General features: G+C 36.2%; 1 protein-coding gene across 2 annotated transcripts in view; it reads right to left on the minus strand.

Moving 5' to 3' along the window:
* PRKG2 (protein kinase cGMP-dependent 2) overlaps positions 1-19,343 on the minus strand; it is an 86,906-nt gene that overhangs the window by 3,520 nt on the left and 64,043 nt on the right. For both annotated transcript variants that reach the window (XM_063108361.1, XM_063108360.1), the window contains exons 14-16: positions 16,405-16,568; positions 12,854-12,976; positions 11,971-12,033 (exon numbers count right to left, since the gene is read on the minus strand). In XM_063108361.1, coding sequence (XP_062964431.1) covers positions 11,971-12,033; positions 12,854-12,976; positions 16,405-16,568 — 350 coding nt within the window. The remainder of the gene's footprint in view (positions 1-11,970; positions 12,034-12,853; positions 12,977-16,404; positions 16,569-19,343) is intronic.

The following is a 19,343-nucleotide window of genomic DNA, read 5'->3' on the forward strand; positions in this document are numbered from 1 at the left end:
TGGGAGTGCAGGTGTATTTCTGATGTATTGATTTCATTTCCTTTGGGTATATAACCTGTAGTGGAATTGCTGGATCATAAGGTAGTTCTATTTTTAGTTCTCTGAGGAACCTCCATACAATTTTCCACAATGGCTATACCAATTTACATTCCCACAGATAATGTAGGTACTTTTCTCTGCATCATCACCAGCATTTGTTATTTTCTGTCTTGCTAACCATAGCCATTCTAATGGGGTGAAATGAAATCTTACTGTGGTTTAAATTTGCATTTCCCTGATGAATAGTGATTTTGAGCAATTTTCCATGTGCGTGTTAGCCATTTGTATGTCTTCTTTCAAGAAATGTCTGTTCAGATTCTTTGCCCACTTTTGAACTCGGGTTTTTTTGTTTTGTTTTGTTTTGTTTTTACTGTTGAGTTGTTTCAGTTCCTTGTATATTCTGCATATTAGCCCTGTGCCTGACACGTGGTTTACAAACACTTTCTCCCATTCTGTATATTGTTTTTTCACGTTGTTGATAGAGTTCCAGATGTTATGCAGAAGGTTTTCAGTTTGATGTAGTTCCATTTGTGTATTTTTGTTTTAGTTGTCTGTGTCCTTGTAGTCTCACTCAAAAAAGTGCTGCCCACTCCTATTCCGTGTATTATTTCCCTGTTTTCTTCTAGTAATTTTAAAGATTGGGGTCTTAAATTTAGGTCTTTGATCCATTTTGAGTTGATTTTTGTGTATGGTGAGAGATAGGCATCTAGTTTCAATTTTGTGTATGTGGCTAGCCAGTTTTCCCAGCACTATTTATTGAAGAGGCCGTCCTTTCCCCATTGTATATTCTTGGCACCTCTGCCAAAAATCAGTTGGCTGTAAATGCATGGGTTTATTCCTGGGCTCTCTATTCTGTTCCATTGGTCTATTTGTCTATTTTTATGCCAGGACCATGTGCTTTGGGTTACCATAGCTTTATATTTTGAAGTCAGGAAGTGTGGTGCCTCCAACTTTGTTCTAGATTGCTTTAGCTATACGGGGTCTTTTGTGATTCTATAGAAATTCTAAGATAATTTTTTCTATTTCTGTGAAGAATGTAATAGATATTTTGTTAGGGATTGCATTGAATGTACAGATTGCTTTGGGTAATATGGATATTTTGATGATGTTAATTCTTCCAACCCAAGAATATGAGATACCTTTCTATTTATGTGTGTCCTCTTCAATTTTTTCACCAGTGTTTTATAGTTATTATTGTAGAGGTCTTTCACCTCCTTGGTCAAATTTACTCCTAGGTATTTCATTTTTGATAGCTATTGTGAGTGGGATTACTTTCTTGGTTTCTTCTTCAGCTACTTCATAACTGGAGTAAATAGGAAATACTTCATAAATAGGTAAGCTATTGTGCATGTTGATATTGTATTCTGCTACCGTACTAATTTATTTATTTGTTCTAGTAGTTTTTAGGTGGAGACTTTAGGGTTTTCTATGTATATGATCACATCATCTAAAAATAGGAATAGTATGACTTCCTCCTTTCCAATTTAAATGCCCTTTATTGCTTTCTCTTGCCTTATTGTGCTGGGTAGAACTTCTAGTACTGTGTTGAATAAGAGTGGGGAAAGTGGGCATCCTTATTTTGTTCCAGATCTTAGAGGAAAAGCCTCCAATTTTTGCCATTTGGTATGATATTAACTATGGATTTGTCATATATGGTCTTTATAGTATTGAGGTACATTCCTTCTATACCTAATTTGTTGAGTGTTTTTATCATGAAGGGGTGTTGGATTTTATAAATGCTTTTTCTTCGTCTGTTGAAGGTATCATATGTTTTTTTCCTTCATTCTGTTGATGTGGTGTATCATATTTATTTGATTTGTGTATGTTGAACCATCCTTGCATCCCTGGGATGAATCCTACTTGATCATGGTTAGTGATCTTTTTAATGTGTTGTTGGATTCTGTTTGTTAGTATTTTACTGAGGATCTTTGCATCTGTATTCATTAGGGATATAGATCTGTAGTTTTCTTTTTTGTTGTGACTTTTTCCAGTTTGGGCATAAGGTTAATGTTGGTCTTGTAGAATGAGTTTGGAAATATTACCTCCTCTTCAATTTTTTGGAAGTTTGAGAAGAATTGATATCAGTTTTTTCATTATATATTTGGTAGAATTAGGCAGTGAAGCTATCTGGTCCTGGGTTTTCTTTTGCTTCTTTTCATTACTGCTTCAATCTCATTACTTATTATTGGTCTCTTTAGATTTTCTAGTTCTACATAATTCGCCTTTGGTAAGCTGTATGCATCCAGGAATTTATCCATTTCTCCTAGGTTTTCCAGTTTGTTTGCATATAGTTGTTTGTAGTAGTCTCTTATGATCCTTTGTATTTCTGTGGTATCATTTGTGATATCTCCTTTTTCATTTCTGATTTTATTTATTTGAGTCTTCTCTTTTTTCTTAGTCCAGCTAAAGGTTTATTGATTTTATTTTTTCAAAAAACTAATTCTTTGTTTTCAAAAAACTAACCTTTTGTACTGTTTTTTTTTTATCTCTAATTTATTTCTGCTCTGATCTTTGTTATTTCTCTCCTTCTACTGATTTTGGATTTAGTTTTTTCTTGTTTTTCCAGCTCTTTGAGATGTAATGTTAGGTTATTTATTTGAACTCTTTCTTCTTTTTTGATGTAGGCATTTATTGCTATAAACTTCCCTCTTAGAACTGCTTTTGCTGTATCCTATAGGTTTTAGTATGCTGTGTTTTCATTTTCATTTGTCTCCAGAAATCTTTTAATTTCCTTTTTGATTTCTTCTTTGACTCATGTGTCATTTAGATCATGTTGTTTAATTTCCACGTATTTGTATGGTTTCTAGTGTCTCTTTTATTGTTGATTTCTAGTTTTATTCCATTGTGGTCACACAAGGTAGCTGATATGATTTCAATTTTTAAAATTTGTTGAGACTTGTTTAATGACCTAACATATGGTCTGTTCTAGAGAATGCTTCATGTGCTGCTGAGAAGAATGTGTATTCTGCAACTGTTGGATGAAATGTTCTATATACATCTATTAAGTCCAATTGGCCTAGTGTAGAGATTAATTCTGATGTTTCTTGGTTAATTTTCTGTCTGGATAATCTGTCCTTTGCTGGAAGTGGGATGTTAAAGTTCCCAACTATTATTGGATTGGAGTCTATTTTTCACATTAGGTCTTATAGTAATTGCTTTATATAACTGAGTGCTCCAGAGTTGGGTGCATGTATATTTAAAATTGTTATATCCTCTTGTTGAATTGATCCCATTATCATTATATAATGACCTTCCTTATATATTTTTTTTAACGTTCCTTGTCTTATATATTTTTTTTAACGTTCCTTGTCTTGAAATACATTTTATCTGATATAAGTATAGCTATTCCTGCTCTTTTTTGGTTTCCATTTGCATGAAATATCTTTTTCCATCCTTTCACTTTCAGACAATGTCTGTCTTTACAGGTGAAGTGAGTTTCTTGTAGGCAGCACATTGTTGGTTCTTGCTTTAGAATCCATTGAGCTACTCTGTGTCTTTTCATTGGTGCATTTAATCCATTTACATTTAGAGTTATTATTGATGTATAGGGACTTGTTACTCCCATTTTCTTCCTTTTTTTTATGATTGCTTTGTTAATCCTTTCTTCCTTTTTTCCAATCTTATGTTCTTCTTTGTGATTGAGTGGTTTTCTCTAGCAGTGCATTTTGATTTCTTGCTATTTATTTTTAGTATATTTCTTATAAGTTTTTGTGTTATGATTACTATGAGGCTTAGAAAAAACATACTATAGTTATAACAGATTATTTTAGACTAATAACAGCTTAACTTTGATATCTAAAAATAAAAAATAAAAAACCAAAGCCAATTCTATGCTTTGGCATCATTTCCCTGCCCCTGCCACTTTTTAATAACTTGTTGTTTCAAGTTACATCTTTTAATATTGCCTATCTCTAATATCATTGCTGTATATGATAGTATCTGGTTAGGTTTGTCCTTTAGTCTTCATATTAAGGATGTAAGTAGTTTATTCACCACCCTTTAGACACTGGAGTATTCTGAGATTGTCTGTGAACTTAATTTACTAATGTGTTATGCACCTTCAAATGTTTTCTTGCTATTCTTTAGCATCATCTTCTTTACAACTGAAGAACTCCCTTTAGCATTTCTTTTCATGCAGGTCTAGTGTTGATGAATTTCCTTAGCTTTTGTTTGTCTGGGAAAGACTTTATTTCTCCTTCATATTTGAAGGTTAGTTTTGCTGGACAGAGAATTCTTGGCTGACAGTCTTTTTCCTTCATCACCCTAAATATGTCACCCCATTTTCTTCTGGTCTGTAGGGTTTCCACTGAGAAATCCTCTGAGACAATTGGGGCTTCATTGAATGTTTTATGTTTTATTTTGTTTTTTTCTCTTGCTGCTTTCAGTATTCTTTCTTTGTCTTTAGTTTCTGATAATTTGATTATGATGTGCCTTGGGATGTTCCTCCTTGGATTGACTGTGACTAATGACCTCTCACCTTCCTGTCCGTAAATGCTGTCATCTTTTTCCATAATTGGGAAATTTTCAGCCACTATTTTCTTGAATATGCCCTCTATATCTCTTCCTTTTTCCTCTCCTTCAGGTATGCCAATTATGTGGAGGTTATTTTGCATGAGGGAGTCCCATATTTGCTGTATTTCTGTTTCATTTTTTTCTTATTCTTTTTTCTTTTTGTTCCTCTAGTTTGATAATTTCAGATGTTTTTATCTTTGAGCTCACTGATTCTTTCCTCTGTTTGGTTAAGTCTGCTGTTGGAGCTTTCTTTTGAGTTTTCAGTTCAAATAATTATTCTTTATTTCTAGAATTTCTTTTTTTAATTGATTCTATTCCTTTGTCAAGTTTCTTACTCTGTTCCCGGATTGTTTTCCATATATCATTTAGTTTTCTGTCTGTATTTTCTTGTGATTCTTTGAACATCTTTAAGAGGGTTATTCCGAATTCTCTGTCAGACATTTCATAAATCCTCTGTTCCTCTAGGTCCATTGCCAGTTCTTCATTTGTTTCCTTTGTTGGTGTCATATTTCTCTGTTCTGTCTTGATTTTTGTGTCTTACATTGATTCCTGGGCATTTGAGGAGACTGCTACCTCTTCTAGGTTTTCTAAGTGTTCTTTGGTGGTGTTAGACCTTTACTGGTTAATATCAGAGCTTTGTCTCTGGTCTGTGGTTCTAGTTAATCCCCAAATTGGGGGAAGTTCCTCAGGGATTGTGCTAAATTGCTGCTTTGCTGCTGATTCTCTGGGGAAGACTTTTGTGAGAACTGGATTTTAATTGTTGGCCTTTAATGACTTCTGGGTTTCGTGAAGTCAGAAACACCTGGGCTGTGTGGAAATTCTGGCTTGGGACTAAGTCTTTCCAACAAACTGTACCCTTGTGGTTCTATCACCCTGATAAGTTTCCACTGAGTGGACCTGTGCTGATTGAAATAGCTGCCCACTCTGTACCCCAGTGTTCTCCTGGTGGGCCAGCCTTCCTCCCACACTCCGAACACTTCCCATAGGGCAGGCCATGTGCAGGTCCCTCGTGGTGACTCACCAATCTCTGGGTGGCTTCTTTGGTCAGCTGTGGCACTTGGTCCTATGTGGGAACATGGGAACCCGGTAAGTGGTCTCACTGGCCTGGGGACTGGTAGGGTGAGCTCCAAGGCCCTCGTCTCCCCTGCAGATTACGGGCAACTTCATGCAAAAGGCTCAGCTGCATCTTTTGTTGGTTCCTGTTCTGTGTTGCTGCAGGGCCAGACCTGAAGCAGCCAGGGCTTGAAATGTTCGGAGCAGTTTCTTCTTCCTCTCGCCATGGCTTTTCACACCTTCATGAACTCTGCAGGTCTCTCCTCCTCTTCCCCTGAGCTCCAGCGGTCCCAGGTTGGCAGTCTTTGCTTTTTAATAGTTGTAAATTGATTGATTATGGGGGAGAGTGACACTGGAGACCATCTATTCTCCCATCTTGATGATCTCACCTCAATTCCCATCAATTTTATTTCTTCTAGCACCTTCCCTCTACCTGAGTTCTCTTCCAACTCTCGCTCCATTTCTCTCCTTTCCATTGGAGGAGAACTCTTTGAATGGGTTATTTAATCACTGCATCCACTCATTTCTTTCTGCCCACACTGAAATCAGGTTTCACTTCCTCTACTCCACTGAATCAAATCAATTCTCAGTTCTCATCTTACTTGACCAATTACTAGTGTGTGCTCACTTAATTTGGCTTCCAGAACACACTGTTGTCCAGGCTTTCTTCCTCTCTTCTTAAGTGTTTTTTCCTCATTTTCCACTGCTATTTCCTTATGAACTGGTGTGTTCCAGGGTGTGGTCTTAGACCTCTTCTCTTTTCAACTATTCTCACTTCCTAAGTAATCTCAGTCAGTCCTGGGGCTTTAAATAGCATTTACATACTGATCACTCTCAAATTTCTATTTACAACCAAGACCTCCCCATTGGCTTAACAGGCTACCATCTATAATGGCTATTCATCATCCTCCAACTGGATGTCTAATAGGCATCTAGTATACATCAGGTCCAAATTAGAGATCCAAATTTTCTACACCAAACTTGACTCAGCCCTTCAAGCTGCTCAAACCAAAGACACAAGAGTTATTCTTTCTCCCATATCCAACCTCAATCCATAAGCACATCCTGTCAGTGCTACCTTCAAAATATATCTGTATTCAGAATCTGACCAATGCTCAACACCTTCACTCTACCAGCATGGGCCAAGCCCTGCTTTTGTCCTTGAGAAACAACCCAGCAGTAAGAGCAATCATTCAAAATGTAAGTCAAGTCCTATCAGCCTTTATTCAAAACTTCCCAATGTTTTCCATTTCACTCAGTGTAAAAGTCATTACCACATCTTTACTATAACCTACAAGGCCTTACAAATACACCGTTCCCACCACCACCCATCCACTTCCTTACCACTATCCTACTTTTCCCTTTTTTGTCCCTTGTTCATTTACCTCCTCACTGTTCTTCCAGTAAGCTAAAGATGCTCCCACTTCAAGTCCTTTGCACTCAAGGCTCTATTATTCTTTGCCCAAATTTTCACATGATTCATTCCCTCAGCACCTTCAGGCCTTTTCTCAAAGGTAGTCTTTTCAGTGAGACCTTTTTTAGCCATCCAGTCTGAAATTGCAGCTCCTTTCCCCCACTTCTATATAAACACATCTTATTCTCCTTTCCTGCTTTTTCTCCTTAGCACTTACCACTATCTAATACACTACTTGACTTAGTTATTGTGTTTATTTTCTCTCTCCCCCACTAGAACACAAGCTTCATGATGGCAAGGATTTTCATCTATTTCCTCTCCTTTGGTGTCAACACTAGGGGCATTGCTTGATACAGAACAGGGGCTCAATAAATATTTGTGGAATGATTGAACAGCACTGCAAGAGAGCATGCTTACACAGGAGCTCATAATCTGTGAAAATATGGGATTAAGCTGTCAGCCAGATGAAGTTCTTTCATTTATAGCTTCTGTATCATTATTCTAAAAGGGCTGATATAGTCTTTAGCATACATCAAGCTTGGTGGGCTAGAAATATAACACCAGAAGTCTGAAGGCCTCACTCCTCTTGAACACAATCTACTCTCTCAGCATCTTATAAAAGACATGGAACAATACTGTTCTCTTCTACTGAAACACTGAGGTCAGCTCAGCCCGCTAACAAATATTTATGAGAAGTCAACTTGGTTTCTGGCCCTGAAAAAGACAAAGAACCTGCTTTTAAGATGTTTTTATCTTGGTCAAAGTTGACAAACAAACAAAAGGTAAACAATACAAATACTTAAATTAATTTCAGATAGTAGTAAGTATGAGGAACATAAAACAGTATAAAGTGGTAGATGATGGCTGGAATGAGAAGTTGGGAGGAGCTGCTTTAGTTAGGGCAATATTTGAAGAAGTGATATTTGAATTGTTAAATAAAATTATAGGAGGCCACTGTTTTGGACTAAGCTCCTAGACTAGGCCTGAGCAGACCATACTAAAAATCAAAATGCAGTCACCCCTGCTAAATTTCCAGTCACCAAAGTAAAACTAAGTAATTATGTGACCTTCACAGAAATCAGAAGGCAGATATACAACCAATTTTAAATCATCAATAGGTACGACAATGAAGTTCCCTCTGTTTTAATCTTTAAACAAAAAAGATAGCCTGAAGTAATCTGATGTTAACTAATCAGTTATTTTCCTATTTTTGGATCCCCCTATCCCCACCTAATAAGGAAGGTAACTTTGAAATAACCAGTCCATTCTTTTGTTATTTCTGCTTTCTTCAGCCCCTTTTTCTGTCTATAAAGTCAACCCCTTTTGCTCAGCTCATTGAAACACTTATTCTATTTTATGGAATAATATGTTGCCAGATTCTAGAATCGCAATCAAAGCAATTGAGCTCTTCAACTGAATTTGTTGTAATTTTGCTCTTTGACAGAATTAACGCCAGAATGAAGAAAAGGGGAAAGCCATGAGATCTGTGGCAGGGGTGCCTCCTAGATGGAAGGAAGTGGTAGGTGTGTGGTGAATGCAGATGAAACTAGAAAAAAAATAGAGAGAGAGAGAGACAGAGAGAGAGAGAGACCAAGAAATAGCCAGAGGCCAGATCATAAAGGGCTTTGTAGAGCACAGTAAGGGATCAGGATTTTTATGTGTGGTGGGAAGCCATTAGAAAGTTCTAAGGAAATGATGTAATATAGTTTTCAAAGGGTAATTCTGGCCGCTACACGGTGAATGACCACAGGCGGCCAGGATAGGCAGGTGGTGATGGGTGGGGGGTGGAAGGCTGGAGACTTTCAGTGGACTGTCACACTGCTGTGTCTGTGGGCATACCAGAAGTTATGCTCTTCCATCTTTCTCAGTCTCTTCTCACCCCTGGGGTTGGTTTTGGTTCAATTCTTGACTAGATTTCCTATTCCAAGTCTAAGCTTAGCAACAGAAAAGAAACTGAAAACAAAGAGGACAAGCTCTAGTACATCCCACTTCAGATGTCATTCTTAACCTAAAGTGCCACAGTGGGACAGCTGCTGGAACTCTCGTCAAAGAGTGAGAGTCAGACAGCACCCCAGCTCTTCTGCCCTTGCTGTGAAGCCACGGGAGCCCTTGATCCACCCAGGACTTCTTCCCACAGACTGAGGCTCCATTTTCAGAAATTTCTAGGTACACAGTTCTGTGGATTCTTTTCTTTTGCCACCAAATATGGCAATGATTCCTTTTAACATATTTTACAATGTTCTCTACCCAGAAGGTATCCATAAATATTAATAAAAATTATAACTGTTACTCTACTGAATCAAAGAGCCTATGAGCTTCTTGCAGAATTCTTGTTACAATTTGACTTATGGCAATATTTACTTAACGTGAATGACTATTCACTTAACACTTGGCCTTTTGACATTAACCACATTTTAAGCAATGCAAGTGCCAGTATGCACTCGTGTGTGAAAAATATTCACCAAAAAAATATTAGCAGCAACAGCACATAAATTCCTTCTTCGTTTTTAGAAGACCTGTTGAAGCTATTCTTGAAAGTAATTTCGGAGACTAGAAATATTAAAGGTCATGTTAAAATACTTGAAACAAATTATTCCTCTTCCTTTAGGAAAAATTTAACTGTACCCTACAAAGATATTAGCCTAATATCCTTTCCTTAAGATAGTGTTGAGAGACTAGTGCCTACTTTATAAGTTAGCTCGTAAATAGGGGAGAAAGGAGCTCTGTAATTATTTTTAGGAAAGATGATTAAAACAGAATGGACAAATCCATATAACAATGTCATGTTTAATTGTATTATTTTTTAAAACAAAATTAAATACTTTCCTAAGAAAAATAAATAAAAGTTTTACTCTAGAGGAGAGTGAGAAATCTGATGGAAAACTTTAGAAAGATTTTTTTTCTTTTAATTCTAAGAATATACTGGGTGGAGAAGCTATAAACCTTAGAGACTTGTAGAAGGTTTTAAAACACTCCTATTTGGAAGCAGACAAATGGAGATCTATTATTTGACTCTACAGTTACACATGGCAGACAATTCTGCCTATTAAGAACAGGCAAATTAATCCTTACAGGGAAGGAAATTCAAAATTCTTTTTTACCATGTTGAGGTGAGAAAATCCTTTAGCAGCAATTTGCACAAGCGTCCAATGACAATTTGACATCTACATTTAAGTGAGCCTCGTGTAAATAAGGAGAGTATAAGATAAAGTTGGACACTGTTAGCAAACATATCACTTCTATTTCCCAACCGCCACAGAGAAAAGGCAAGCATGAAGACTGTTCTTTAATGAGAGAAAAAGGGAAATATGTATTGGAAGAATAACTTTAATTGACAGGAACCTGTTTCCTCAATAGAAATGATGTGTTTATATGTCATTTTATAATGAGAAAAGAAATTGTGAAAACAGCATATAGTACAGAAATAAGATAAATTAGAATCTAAGACAAATAATGAGCCTTACAACTGAAGGCAATCCAGAGGATGACAATGAACATTAAAATACTACAAGCATTTTGATGTCTATAAAGTCCACAGATGTGTCTGTCTGTCTATATCCCTTGCTCCTATTTCCCCTCCCCGCCCTTTCTTCCTAATACACCCTGAGGCAGAGCTCGATACAAATTTATAGTGTTGAATAAGTGGCTTTATTTCAAGTAAATTCATGAATACCCAGAGCAGGGCTGGCAGCTTGGAGATTTTTTTTTTTTTGAAGCTGTGCCACTACTGTTAAGGAAAATGAATAGTGTTTCTATTCGGCAGCAGCATCTCTCCCTTCATTTTCACACTGTGTTGATGTGTTCCTAATTCTTCAGCGAAAATATCCACAGAGGAATGAAATATCAAGAGGTATTTTCATTTGTAAAAGTGAACATATCAGTGTATTCTAAGGTTTTCAATAATGAAATCATAGAATTCATTTTTTGTACTATCAATGTGTTCTTTTAAGGGTTTTATATCTGTAAATCATAAGCAAAAAAATGAAAACATCTCAAAGATTACAGAACTTAGCCAAGCACTGATTTAAGAAGCAAAAAATCTTGAACTACTACATTTGAATATCTAACCAAATCAGAGAGGATGTTTTATGGAGGTATCAATGGCTCTGAAGGCCAGCTTTAGAAATTCACAGGACTGAGAACAGAACTGAGGTTATCAGAGGTGGGAAAGGGCGTAAAGGAAGAATTGATAAAGGGCCATGAAAAATAATAACATTGTATAATATTGAACATACTATTATTCTGATTCAAGCATCACATATTGTGCATAGGTATTGATATGCAACTCTGTACCCCATAACATGGAGACATGTGCAATCATTTTAATTAAAAAAAAAATTCACAGAACTGGAAAGGTGTGTGTGTTAGGTTACTGCATAAGGATGAAACATTGTTTGAGGTTCTGTGGAAATCAGTGTACTTTACCCTAACAGTAAAATTCAACATGAAGCTTCAGAATTTGGAGAGATATTCAAAGGAAAATTATATTTAAAATAAATATACACTATTAATTAAAACTTAAATAGAATACTATTTATCAGTTGATTGAGCGGTCTGACCCATTTTCTTGAATATTGACAATGACTATATCCTACAGTATCTATAAACTAAATGACAAGATTAGAATTTAATTCCTTTACAGAATCCAAGGAGATATTTAAAAATAATAATAAAATAGCAGTGGATAAATACCTAAGTTGCTATGACTTGAAGATGTGATATTGTAATGTGTTTCATAACTTCATCTATTCTTGATATGAATTTCCAGCATTAGAGAAATCATTTTGAGATTGATTATTGTAACCACATCTAGTAAAACATATATAAACAACAAAGCACCAAAAAGAAAAACTTGGAAGTCTACCAAGAAACCCTTGTGGCCTGCTAAGAAGAGCTGTCAAGATTACCACATTATTCTACAAATTTTTATATTTTTCTGGGTAAATATGTACCTGTGTTTCTTAATGTCATTTATTCCATTCTTCAGATTTCCCAGCCTTTCTGTTGGGTTTTGCCTAAAATGATAATTATTTAAAGGCAGTTTATAATAATTATACTTGAGTAAATTTAAAATTAAAATGTAGCATTTATTTCTTCATACATTTATTCATTCATCAAATAACAGTCATAGAGTTTGTTCTGTAGACTCCCTGCAGGAGTCACAATTGAATTAAAGTTACACACACACACACACACACACACACACACACACACACACACACACACACACACTAGCGCTTTAAAAAAAAGCTATTAATAAATGCTGAAAAGAGCTGAATGGCATTATCTTACAAACTCTAAGAAAACCAGGGAAAGCTTTAGAGAATGTTACACCTAAGCTGAAAGTTTAGAAGCATGTAGGAATTCCTATTGGCAACCCACAGCTAGGTTTTACATTCTAAATTTACCAAATTTTAATGCTTTTTTTAAAAGTTCAAATGTGAAAAAAACAAAACAAAACAAAAAAAAGCAGCCAAATTAAGTTTAAACAAAGAAATCTAGTAGTCTTCTATTTTCCTATAAATAATTTTTAATAGTAAGTAGAAATGTGTGGTAATTCAAAATAAGAGCAGAGGAGTACTTTTTTAAAAACAAATATTGAAAGAGGACATATAACCACACTTTATCAAAATAACGAGACTGTAAATTAATTATTCTTTTTTTTAACCTGAGGTCTGTGGTTCTATTTTGTTCTATAACAGACAAAAATGATTCCCAAAGGTAACCTGAGAAATTTAGATCACTTTCTAAACTGTAAGTAAAAATGTATAGAAATGGAAACTGGAAGCTTTTACACATTCTCCAAGACAAGGGATTACTAATTGTCATTCTCACCTGCAAAGCCTGCGAATCAAATCCTCAGGCCGTCTCGTGATCTTCCTAGGAAAATCCATCTTTTCTATTCCTTTGAGAATCAAGTTATAGGTCATCATTTGGTCAATCCCAGAAAAGGGTGGGCTAGAAAAAATTCCAAAATAGGACACACTAGGACCAGAGTCTGAGATACATTTAGAACTAATTTTCTTTCTTCCTTTCTTTCTTCTTTCCTTATTCCTTCCCTTCTTTTTTTTCCTTCTCTCCCTCCCCCTTGCATTAGTTGTTTTATAACAAATCTGGACATATGCTAGAAAATCATTTCATTATGTTCATATCACTTAACAAATGACACACACATGCACACACACAGGTAATTTGTCAGGTTGTGACAATCACTAAAAAGAAAGATAAAAGAGGGAACAGAGAGTAACAGAGAGAAGGTGTTATTTTTTTAGACAGAGTGGATAGGAAAAGCTATTTTATAGCAGCCAGAGTAAACTTTTTTGATGTGTGGACAATAAACTATGATAGTGGTAGTGAGGGAGATGAAGGCCTGGTAGCCTGACCTAGGGCAGTAATGTTGAAAATGGTGAGGTGTGGTTGGTTTCTAGATCTATTTAAATGGTGCAATGGACTGAACGTTTGTGTCCCTTCCAAATTCACATGTTGAAACCCCAACCTCAATGTGATAGTATTTGGAGGTGGGGCCTGTGAGAGGTAATTAGGTCATGAGGGGATTGGACTAGTGTCCTTTTCAGAAGAGGCCTAAGAGCTAGCTGGATGTCTTTCCACCATGTGAGGATACAACCAGAAGTCAGCAGTCTGCCACTCAGAAGAGGGCTCTCATCAGAACCCTACCATGCTGGCACTCTGATCTGGGAATTCCAACCTCCAGAACTGTGAGAAATAAATGATTACTGTTTAAATCACCCAGTTTATGATATTTTGTTATAGCAGCCCAAGCTAAGACTGAGGTAAAGCCAAGAGGATTTGCTAATGGGGTGAATGTGTCCTGTGAGAGAGAGAAAGGACTTAAGAATGATGCTAAAGTGTGTTGGCCTAGGGAACAATAGAAAAGAGCTATCATTTACTAAGAGAAGAAAGACTGGGGTGGAGGTAAAAGTGCAGAGCAGGTTATTGGGAAGGGAATCATGAGTTATGTTTTGAACATCCAAATGGAGATGCCAGGCAGGCAGCTGGATTTACAACTGTGGCATTCAGGGAAGAGGTTAGGGCTGGAGGTATGATCTGGGGAGTTGTCAGACATATTTACAGCTGTGGGAGACATGATGACATCACCCAGGAGTGAGTGGATAGAAAAGAGGCCAGGGACTATAGTGGCCCAATGTTGAGAGGTCAGGAAAATGAGAAAAATCCAGCACTGCAGACAGCGAAGGAGCCACCAGTGCAGGAAAAGGAGACGGTCCTAGAAGCCAAGTGAAGAGAGTATTTCAAAGAAAGTATTGCTAAGATAAGGAAAAAAGGATTGAATTTAGATAACATTTTAACACATATGTTTTGCTTTTAAAAACACTTTTGTTAGGCCATTTAATTTTTGAGAATTAAAGATGACTTTCATGAAATACTCTGCTGTATCTCAGTCATGCTTGAGACCTTTTGATACTGAGAGTTCCCACCCCTGGTAATAAACCTGAGACAAAGTCAGTGACCAACTTGTCAATAATCTATGTTTCACTTGTAAAGAATATAAGGTGGGAAACAAAAACCATTTCTATGATATTTCAACTTATTTAAATATTGACAACTACATTGTTTTGTTTTTTGTTTTGTTCTTTAGTTTTTTTCCCATTTTCATTCACCTCCTGACACTCTAGAGCTCATGGCATTTAAAATTAACTTTTCTCATGTCCTACCCTGGAAACATTTATGAAAACAACTTCCCAACTTCTTTATGACAGCTCAAGTCCACCTTAGCAATTCCAATTTTGGGGGCTTTTCCCCCTTCTTTATTCCCTCACTTTATTTTCCTACTCCTTGTAAAAATTTATTACAACTGATAAGGACTGAGATGTGTATTCTCTAGTTACCTACAGGAACCATCACGTACGTCTTAGAAATGTAGCTGACAAATTTCCCAGGAATGAGGAAACGAATTCTTGAAATAGAATTCCTTGTTCCCAAGACTTTAAACAATTTTTCCCTCTGAATGACTGTCTGGAAATTTTTTTCTTTCCTCCTTCCTTCAGAATCTTAACTAATGAATATTTGAAAGTGATTATAGATAATATAAAATGATCTTTCATACTGTTTGCTCAATGCATGTAGACAAAGATATAGAATATAATCACAGGTAATCACTGAAGACTGTAAACTAAAAAATTCAAGAAAATTCTATGAAACTCTCCTTTTTGTCAAGTATGTGTTGAGACTTGTATCCCCAACAATGGACTCATTCCATTATTTCTTAAACCATTCTACATGTGAATCCTCTCTGAAATTAACACTGAGAATATCTGGTCATAAAGGATTCTAAGGATGACCAAATCAGTTAATGAGAAAGGGAGGTAGATAACCAGGAAGAAAACTGATCTGAATCCCGTGTATGTCCATGCCTTATATCATAAAACCACACATATATATATATATATAGCACACATATGTATGAAAAGTGTGTCACATTTACAGGCAGAAGACCTAGGATCAAATTACTGATCTTATGCAGGTAGCTCTGTCACCTGGTTTTCTAGTCTATAAAATCAAAATCATAAAATAATAATAGTAAAAATTGATACCATAAAATAATCATAATAAAAATTCCTGTCTTATCTTCCACACAAGTTTGTGAAAACTAAACCAGATAATACATATCTCAGTGCTCTGTAAACTGTCAAGGGCTTTCCAAATGTGAGGTAATATTACATATTGTCTGTGGGTGTGTCTGCATGCACACTTGTGTGTATGTGTGTACATGCGTCTAAATATTTGGAATCCTGGATTCATTAATATGGTTCTTCAATCTCTTTGGGAATGATAATTCAACTTTAACTGCTAAAACTCTGTTGTATCTGGTCTCTGTTCATTAGCACCTCTAGAAAAAAGTTGACAAGGGGATTAAAATTTAAATCCAACAATGTGGCTTTCTCTTAAGATTTCTGGTTATTAATATGTCAAGAAGATGAAAAAACATGGCTAAATTTAGTTTAATTGATCAACAGATTTAACTGAACCAGGATTGCTATTTTCTCAATTACAAAAAAAGAGGAAATAAGAAGATAGCCCACAACTTTCATTCCTTCTTTTATTCTCATGTTAGATTATCAAAACCTTCATATGCTTAATATGTAATCTATAGTAATAGGTCTTGCCATTTTAGGTAAACCATAGCAATGCTACACTCCTTTACCTCACCTTCTTAAATCTTTTCTCTGTGTCATAAACTAGCAAGCTCACTGTATGTGAAATGATGTAAAGAGGAAAAGACATCATACCTAATCACAAATACTTCCAAAATGTAAACTCTTAAATTATATATATACATATTTATCATTAGTACATTATTTTTGCACTTCTCTAAAGAAGAGGCTGAACAAAAATTGGAAGGTACATACTTGCCCGTTAGGAGCTCATACACTAGGATTCCCAGTGACCAAAAATCCACACTGAAGTCATGTCCTTTGTTGAGAATGACTTCAGGAGCTACATACTCTGGAGTCCCACAGAATGTCCATGTTTTCTGTCCAGATCCTATTTTCTTAGCAAATCCAAAGTCAACCTGGAAAAGAATGCCAAAGAAATTTTCAGAGACCATATAACTTATGCTCCTCTTTAAGTTTCTTTCTAATTCCCCAAATCTTCTACGTCCCCAACCTTCCCTTCATGCTACACACACACACACACACACACACACACACACACACACACACACACACACACACACACACACTCTCTCTCTCTCTCTCTCTCTCTCTCTCATATTCCTTTGCAACTTTCTAGGTCCACAACCTCATGAGGGAGAGAGAAATGGCTTAGCAAGGGGAAGCCATACATAACAAGAGATTTGAAGCTCAGAGAAGGACTAAAACAAATTTCAATTCAATCGTGGTAATCATTGGGAAGAGTAGCAAAGGGGAAAGTGATGGACCCCTGTGCACTTACAGGTCCCTCATATAAGTAAAAATAATGACAAAATTGAGAGTTTGAAAAAGGTACTACTGCTAAGAAGAAGGGGGGCTTAACACTCTGCAGACTTTAAAAGCCATTATACACAATGTCTGCACCCCATACATTTCGGTAGTCCAAAGCAAAGCCAGCATCATCTCATCCCAGCTTTGAGCTCTGTACACTTTCAGTCTCTCTCGGGGAGATAGTGATGGATAGCACCTGCACTGGCTTATTTATTCTGAAAATACACCTTGAGCATTCAGTAAAGGTCAGACTTTGTGCTAGACCTATAGATACAGAGCCGACTATGAGAAGCGAAACTTATGCATATATGATTGATATTATATCATGTCAGACATGATATAATAGAACAAAGTATGAACTCAGAGAACCAAAAAACCTACACTTCCAGAACATTAGGGACATATGATTGGGGAGGATGTTATCAAGAGGTGACATCCGAGCTTGGCCCTAACTGAGGACTAGAAGCTCTTCCAGGAAAATGAATCACTGCCAACCTCCTCTGTCCTCTTCCACTTCTCTGAGACTTTACTCAAGGAACTCTGTGCAAAGAATAGACAGGAAAGAAGGCTGGAGCTAAAGAAACCCCCCTCACTGAATCGAGGCAGTGTATATGACTGAAATCCTGCCCTGCACAACAAACCGTTGGTTTCCTTCCACAGGGGTTTTTAGCATGTACTTTTAACTCCAATATATACAGATATTATTTTAAGAAAACTGCTCTCTATTTTAATAGCTTTATTATACATGGACTCTCTCAATAATACAGCAATAATCTCGGCTAAAACACTAAAAAAACAAGGTTAGCATACCAAAATAAGCTCTCACCTAAAAAAGTGTGAGTCAGTGAATATAAAATCCAGCTCCCATTTATTTATTCGAATATTAATATTTAAAATCTTTATTTTACCTTAAATAAGTCTCTTAGAAATTTATCTTTCAGTGATACTTTCTAGAATTTAACACATAACAGCCAGGATTTCCTTATTGGAACAAAGGAATTTAAACAACCTAATTTGAAGTGTTTTCTTCAAATTTACTTTTACTGTTTTCTTTCATCCACACAAAATGACTCACAAAGATTACATCTAAGAGATGGCTGGGGATGCTATGAAATTAAAATTTGTAACCAGCTGAGATCAGCACATCTACTTACTCCACAGAGAAAGAACCAATATGAAAACCATAGCTAATTTTATAAAGACTGGAATTTGAGGCAAGAAAGCAATGCTTATAAGTGCATTTGTATGCATACATATATGGAAATATTATATTCTGTAGGTTTATAACAACCTTTCAACTCATTTTTTTAGTTGCACTTAAGTTTTCCTTGTAAGTGTAACCGGAAGTTCATTAGCTATTTCGGAGAGTTTTTCTAGCTCTGATGTGATATATTTTAAATTGTTGGTTTTCTTTTAGTACTATTTACATATTGGACCAAAGAGATGTCAATATTATCAATTTTAGGATTTATCAAAACTTATCACTTTCTTTATCTCATTTAATCGTATCAACTTTGGTCTAATCCATTTGGTCACAGAAAACTGACACTCAGACCTATCCAAAGTCATGTGCCTAATACAAAAGACCCCAGATCTTCAAGTTCTGTGTACTTTCTATAAAAATCACACTACCTCTGCCTTGTACCACACCATGGATGCCACCCAAAACCCTCAGTCTTTTTTTTTTACCCCAGCCCCTCCAAGCAATGAAAAGATAAGTTCTTCCATTCATTCATTCAGTGAATATTCCCTGAATACCACTATGTACCAAAAGCCTGTCTAAGGAGGTAGCACTGGAGCAGATCTGAGTGGAAATCTGAGGGAAGCAAAAAAGAGAGCTCTGTAAAAATCTGAGCAAGAGTGACTCTGCCAAAAGGAAGAGCTAGTTCAATGGCCTGAGATGGGAATAGGCGTGGTAACTTCAAGGACTGGCAAGAAGGGCAGTGTGACAGTTCCACATGCGTGAGGTGGAGAGAGACAGGAAGTGAGGACAGATTATGGAGTGGTTGGCAAACCACAGAAAGAACTTCAGATTTTTTTCTGAGAAGTCATTGTAGGATTAAGAGAAGGGGTGTAGCATAGCCCAACTTACGTTTTAAAGTAATCATTCTAGGAAACAATGAATCCTTTCACCCACCTCAATTCTACTAGCAAAACTGGGCTTTCAAGAAGAATCTCTGGAGAAGTTGTTCACAGGTTTTCCCTTGACTCTATTAAATTCTTATTATTAAACATGGCTTACATTACGCTAAAAGTTTAAAAACATTGTCTCCAAAGATTTTAATAAGCTAGAAGGTTTTAAAATTATTCTAAATCCTCAGTGATGATTGCATCATTCAGAAAGAGAAAAATTAGCATTGCGG

The sequence above is a fragment of the Cynocephalus volans genome, chromosome 9, assembly GCF_027409185.1.
Source record: "Cynocephalus volans isolate mCynVol1 chromosome 9, mCynVol1.pri, whole genome shotgun sequence".
Taxonomy (NCBI): domain Eukaryota; kingdom Metazoa; phylum Chordata; class Mammalia; order Dermoptera; family Cynocephalidae; genus Cynocephalus; species Cynocephalus volans.